Genomic DNA, 6689 nt, shown 5'->3' with positions numbered 1-6689 from the left:
CTGATTCTTCCTCCTCTCTGTATAAGACTATTTTATTTGTCAAAATCATAAAATCATTTAAAGAGAAATAATATATGTTAGTGAAAGACTAAATGCATCAAATGAAGTAGTTTTTAGTGGTTTTCGACATACTCATTAGATAAGGAATGTATTTAACTAGTCTCTTGGGCACTAGAAGTTGATCAACGAAGGTAAGCATTAACCTTGTCCAAATTGATTATAAACGTGAAATCCAAAATGACAATTATTCAACTTTTATCAGCCAACAAGTTCAACAAATCAATCCTCTTAGTTGGTTAAAAAAATTGACATGTACAGATTATTTAAAGTAAAAAAATGCATGGAATAATGAGTTATTATGTAAAATGGGTTAACATCATTTAGATTGAGCATTAATTGGCACTAGATCAACAATGTGTTATGTTTTCTAATTCAGGCTTTTGTGATCCATATTTTGTAAATTGAAATTCTTTCGGTAAAAATCACAATGAAATATTTGTGTCTACGCATTTCGAACCATCCAGTGTGGTTCATTGTCAAAACTAAGACATATTAAGTTATCAAAGTTATGCACTTGTGAGTTGGCACCAAAAAAAAAATGTATTAGTGATATCATTATGATGCAACGTATACTTTAATATGATGCCACTTTTAAAAGCATTGCAATCTAAGAAAATGATAGTGTGCATTTAAAGGATTATGATGAATAAAGAGGAAAAATTATGATATCTAAATAAGTTTATGAACTATTAATGTCCCTCAAAATATGGAAGTGATATGTACTTTTGTAACCCTTGGCATGAGTTGAGGTTTACGATGATAAGTTTGGCATAATTAAACTTAATTTTAATTATGCCATAATTAAACTTAAAACTTCAGAAAGTGTTTCAAAATCCAGAGTCCAGGGATTACTCCCCATTAACTTGGCCCAGTTACCCATTGATGCAGGCACGAGAAACTTTCGCGACCGTCGTTCCCTGATTAGATACCCATCTTTAACAACCAGGGGAATATTCTTGCAAAGGCTGACAAGCTGTTTGTACGAGATTTTGTTATTTGTATATGAATAGTGCAAAAAATGTGCAGTGGTGATAGCAAGCTGACTGCCTTTCGATTTTGATACAGCATCCAGTAGTTGCTCAGCAAACTTTAACGTAGAAAGTTCTATAATTTCAGGATGTTGTTTCAACCACTCACACAGTTTCTTACTTTCCTTGGGATCCAGATTTGTAATTGCTTTCTGAGTAGATTCGGGCATTAAGTAATATTCGACGGCACTTGCAAGTTCTCCAGACCATTTTGTAAGCCATGATATATGTGATTCCTTCGACGAGAGATGAATTCTGGTTTGGCCTGCAGCATCTAATACACTAGCCAAATCTGTGGTTTTGGAGGAACTTGTATACTTCAACAAAGGAGCGTCTTGCAGGTGACTTGAAAGTCCCTCCCAATTTTCAGCAAAAAAACAAAGAAGTTCAACATACAAATCTTCGGGAAGGCCTTGCAACCAACCAGACGACCGAATACAGGGAGCATACCAATTATAAGAGACGTGAACTACGCCCAAGAAGTTTAAACTATTATGAAACTCTTCTTTATCAAGGGAAGGATGGACTATGTGTACATTACGACAAAACAGATGGGCTTGTTCGCTTTGCTGACCTTGTTTACTTGCTCTCTCAAGAATGTGTTTAAACGCTGGGAGTATGGTCCGAGCTTCTGTTGGCTTACATAAAATTTTACCCCCAAAGCTGACGTCGCATAAAATCACATCCTCTGCTTTTAATTGTGCCTGAATGGCATCTCTGACTTGTGTTAGCTGTGGATAGCAAGGAATATCACATGGAAGGTACCCAAAAACCCCAACTTTTGAAGATAAGGGCGACTTAGCACTTAACAGAGCACGGAATGCTGAACAAAATGCCAACGGGATACAGTGAAGGATTCCCTGGTTCCAATTGTTATTGAAAATGATGCTTTCTCTGGATGAAACCAGTAGAAAGTCTGCTTGTATAATAAATGGAAATCCAGTGACCATTTCGGTGGGATGTAAGGCATAGATACCCGCAGCTATCATATTTTTCCCTGTAAAGCGTTTGCCCAATGGAAAAGCTAATGTAATGGCCCATTTTGCAACATCTTTCCTCTGCTCAACCAGATACTCATTTTCCACGGGAAACCATTGCCTCCACATGTAATAACTGCATTGTCTCATCAAAATTTGATCTTCTTCTGCTACCAAATGCAGTACGAAGGATTCGGTGTCATTGGTCCCAGACCTTCGAATGTAATTTTCTCGAAAAACAGAGATTTTATAAGTTCTGTTAAGATCGCCGTGTTTCAGCTCACGAACTGAGAGCTTCTTTATCTTAGACATAAACAAGAGAACTTCAGGATGAATACTCGAGAGCTGTTGCTTTACAGCTTCAACCTTCTCAGGACGTAGGGGTAGAACTATAACAGTATTGGGAAGTTGGCAACCATAAATTTCTTCGAGTTGTGCAATGCACGGCTTATCTTCTATCCATTCGGGGATAATATATCCAATATTAACATCAGATGGAGGGATTTCATTGAATCTGATCTTATATCCATTACTGAAAATGCAAGGCTGACTTGTGACCAAGAAAACGCTCTTAAATCCAATACCTGAAATGCAAAACAATAATTTTCCTTTCAAAAACGAAAAAATAAAAGATAAAAATCACACAATCATCTAATTGCACTGATGTCTAATTTAGAAACAAGGCAGGTGTCTATTTCATTGCAGGAACAGAGTGACTGAAACATATGTTTAATACCTTTTTCTCCAATATAACCACCTCCCCTGTCATTCGTTTTGGTAGATCGTCCCACGCTGCATATGGAATCAATATTCTGTTTCTGGAATCCCTTTTCATTGTTAAAAACCAGCAATGTCGCAGGAGCTCCCACGCCAGCAACATCTTCCGTTGTAAAGACGAACTCCAACGAAGGTTGCACATCTGGTGCATAGTCATTATCCTCCGCATTCTGCACCCAAATCAAAACTCTAATCGTACCGTGAAAACAGAGAAAACATATAAAATTAAGAACGACTAGAACTTTGAAACTCGTTAATTACCTGGATGAGATCCATAAGAAGACGCACATCCTTGCTGTATAATTCATCAGATAATTGTTCCTTGATCTTTTCAATGTGTTCCTTGGGGGTCGCCATAAATATCTCCAAACACAGACAACTTTAATTCCAACTCCTGTAAAAATCCCCAAACATACTAAACGTCCCCTCCACTGTAAAAATCCCCAAACATACTAAACGTCCCCTCCACTGTAAAATTCCCCAAACATACTAAATCCCCAGATACACTAAACTTCAATTACAACACAGTAAATCACGACTCCGTCTGTAGAACGGCCAAACTAACCCTCGATCACAGGAGGGAATTTCACGTGAAGCTCTAAATTGGCAGGAATAAAATAAACTCAAAGCTGAACGAAACGATTTGTCAGGTCAGATCAGGTCAAATTTGGGGAAACGATTTGTCAGGTCAGATCAGGTAAAATTTATTACGCCGTGACATGCGCCGGAGATAGGCAGATATAACACGCGCCCGAATGATTATAGAAAAAAAAAAAAAAAACCAGCGTGTTAAAGGGGCTATCTCCGACCCATGTCAGACGCAATAAATTTTCTATAGTGTTGGATTTAGGAATCGCCTAGGAACACCAATATTGTCATAAATACCTCGGTGGCTCCGCAAGGCAACAAGCAACTGGCATTGGCATTGGGAGTCTGTATATGTTCATAATTAATAAATGACTAATTTGATTGATATTGTCATAAATACCTCGGTGGCTCCGCAAGGCAACAAGCAACTGGCATTGGGAGTCTGTATATGTTCATAATTAATAAATGACTAATTTGATTGATCGCAATCAAGTTATTTACTACTGTAAGCTTTTGACAAGCCAGTAATCTAACAATGGGCTCGGCATTTTCTGTTAATTGGCATGCCAGTCATTCGTTTTCTTGCGGAGCCATCGAAGTATTTATGACCATTAATGTTCGTATTCATTTTCTTGCGCAGCCACCGAAGTATTTATGACAATTAATGTTCGTATTCCCCAAGTTTGAAGTATTTATGGAGATCTTCGTTTATATTATAACAGTAATGGCTTCTTCGTACTTGCTACGCCTCCCAAGATATGGCTTTTCATTAATTGCTGCGCCTCCCAAGATATCACAGTAATGGCCTCTCCATAATTGCTGCGCCTCCAAACTCCATACTTCCCTGATAAGTCTCAATTTACGAAAATAAAACCTTCTTATTAACTGTTGCCGAGAAATGTTCGTGTGGGCTGTTATCACATTAATTAATGGCTTCCTCATATCTTTGAAATTTAATCTACTCTTCTTCTCTTCTTTTTCTTTTTTGATTTTATGAAAACACATATAATTAGCAATTGCACCATCGTACGCTATTACGAGGAGTGCGGAAATATCGAAGGAAATTTTGGCGTTATATATCAAGTTACAATATCTTAAGATTGATTATAGATAAATTTGATGATTATGTTTGAACATGGTTAACTATGTTCATATTATGGTTGATCATGAACATAGTAGTTTATTTTTCTTCATTGAAACATAATATAATGATCAAGTACACTTAGGTAATCTAAGCACTGTGATCGCCATTAGTTTGAATGAATACAAGTTAGATGGATGTATACCTACGGAATTAGGTTTTGTGGAAATACCACTCACTGAACTCTTTCTCAAGACCAACGCTCTGGCTCCATACACCTTTTGTTAAGGCTCTTGCAACAACTTAGTTTGATATACATATACGACAATAGGCTTACATGGATATAAATGAAAAGTTTACCATTTAAATGGGGGGACCTTCATTAAGTATGGCATTCTACTTAATAGAAAAATCTAAAACAACTTATGCTCAAGCTTTTGAAATCTAGACGTAAATATGCAGTAAATCAATTGTAAATACTACTAAAAACAATAAAGAGCAATTGCAGTTGCATAAATCAACTCCTGACTCCTTGTCATTTATAAGAATTATTGCTTTTATTCTTTTTTCTTTCAACTTTTATATTAAATTGTAACTTGAATTTAACTGAAAAAGTAGATTTGGTATGACATTTTACCGTGAAAGAACAATTAATTAAAAAAAAAAGGAATATCTTTACAAGAAAGTGAATATTATAGGCCATGGATCAATAACCCTCGATCTTGTATTATACTTCAGATACATCCAATGTCGGCCTCTCCTCTTGAATCTGAATGGCCATAGGCCCAATTATGAAAATGAATATCACTATGAATAACAAGATCCTACCCTATTAGCCTTATTATCATCATATGGAGTTAAAGCCAGTGTTCTTCCTGACATAATGCACCTGAGCCTAGGCCCATCATCTTGGCTTGCGGTGAAGTCCTTTTTACTCACCACCTTGTAGACCTCACGGAGAACAATGAGAAATGCATTCTCAACATTGGTGGCATCAAGAGCTGAAGTCTCAAGAAAAAACAAGCCCTTATTCTCTGCATATTGTTTAACATCCTATGCTGGGACTTCCCTCAAGTTCCCTAATTCAGATTTATTGCCAACAAGCATGATCACAATGTTATTGTTTGCATGCATTCTCAGCGCTTTAAGCCACCAAGGTACGTGCTCAAACGAGTACCATGTGGAGATATCGTACACTATTAGTGACCCTAGAGCTTCTCTATAATAAGTTCTTGTGATTGCCATGTACCTGCTTGTGTTTGATTCCTAACAAAACCAGTCAATATGGGAATATCAAACTTAATAGATAACTATATCTCAGTAAATTTTAGATTTCTGTTGATTTCAGTTTAGGTGAATTCTATCTTGAAATTTTTAAAAAATTATAAAACCTGAACCTTATTATAAAGAAAACATCTTTGCAATTTTCAATGTTCAGTGTTTCTGTTGGCATTTTGGCACAGGAGTGGCGCTATGGTACAAGTGTTGTCCTTGATGGCAACTCTCTTTGGTGACAAATCTCAGTTCAGGCGCTCAGAATGAAGGAAATCTTGTATACGCAGGTTCACCTTGCCGAAGACGCGTATACACGTGGGTTATACGTTCAGAAGTCGCGTATGCATATACACGCACTTTTATGCACAGAAAAGCGCGTACATGATGGGAAACTTATTTTTGGTCCATGGTTGTTAGTCCTTGGAATTTGAACCTATGGTTTTGGACCATGGTATCTCGTCAGAAGTGTTGACCCCAGGTTTTTGGGCCCTTGGTATTGGTTTATTATGGTTTTGGACCGTGGTTTTGTGGAAGGCCTAAAACTATAAAAGAGGAAGGAGATCATGTGACAAGGGATCATCTGAATTATTATTGAATATCTGATAATGTATGAGATCTGGAATACTGGTGATTGGGTTATGGTGCAGATCTAGATCTGAATGAAGGAGGAACCTGAGCGCAAGAAGGATAAGGACTATTGATGGATCAAAATCTCAAGGCTTGAACATTGGTATCTCTGTATGATTTTGATCTGTTACATGTGGCGCACTCTTGATCTATAAATCTGGGTTAACTAATGTCTGAATGCTTAAAAGAATAAATTATCCTTTATAGATCTGTACGCAGGTTCAGTGAATTGCAGGTGCGTATACACGCTTTTTCTATGAATGAAAGAAGCGTATA

General features: G+C 37.0%; 1 protein-coding gene across 1 annotated transcript; it reads right to left on the bottom strand.

The window, feature by feature from the left end:
- Window positions 1-850: 850 nt before the first annotated feature.
- Window positions 851-3258, bottom strand: LOC149184716 (uncharacterized). The gene is made up of 3 exons (XM_089415426.1): window positions 3104-3258; window positions 2802-3012; window positions 851-2649 (listed from the first exon to the last, which is right to left on the bottom strand). Exons 1-3 carry the CDS (start codon window positions 3197-3199, stop codon window positions 851-853), a joined length of 2106 nt encoding a protein of 701 aa, XP_089271552.1. The 5' UTR covers window positions 3200-3258.
- Window positions 3259-6689: the final 3431 nt, after the last annotated feature.

This window comes from Pinus tabuliformis, chromosome 3_2 (genome assembly GCF_031772625.1).
Source record: "Pinus tabuliformis cultivar Carrire ecotype Pingquan chromosome 3_2, CPIR1, whole genome shotgun sequence".
Classification (NCBI taxonomy): domain Eukaryota; kingdom Viridiplantae; phylum Streptophyta; class Pinopsida; order Pinales; family Pinaceae; genus Pinus; species Pinus tabuliformis.
This window is presented reverse-complemented; position numbering and strand designations above follow the sequence as displayed.

What these genes read in the sequence shown, in the direction of transcription:
- LOC149184716 (XM_089415426.1), bottom strand. Translation starts at nt 3,199, where the DNA reads ATGGCGACCCCCAAGGAACACATTGAAAAGATCAAGGAACAATTATCT. An exon ending in TTCTTATGGATCTCATCCAG is followed by an intron (nt 3,013 to 3,103) that starts GTAATTAACGAG and finishes ATTTGGGTGCAG; the next exon opens with AATGCGGAGGATAATGACTA. An exon ending in TGGTTATATTGGAGAAAAAG is followed by an intron (nt 2,650 to 2,801) that starts GTATTAAACATA and finishes TTTGCATTTCAG; the next exon opens with GTATTGGATTTAAGAGCGTT.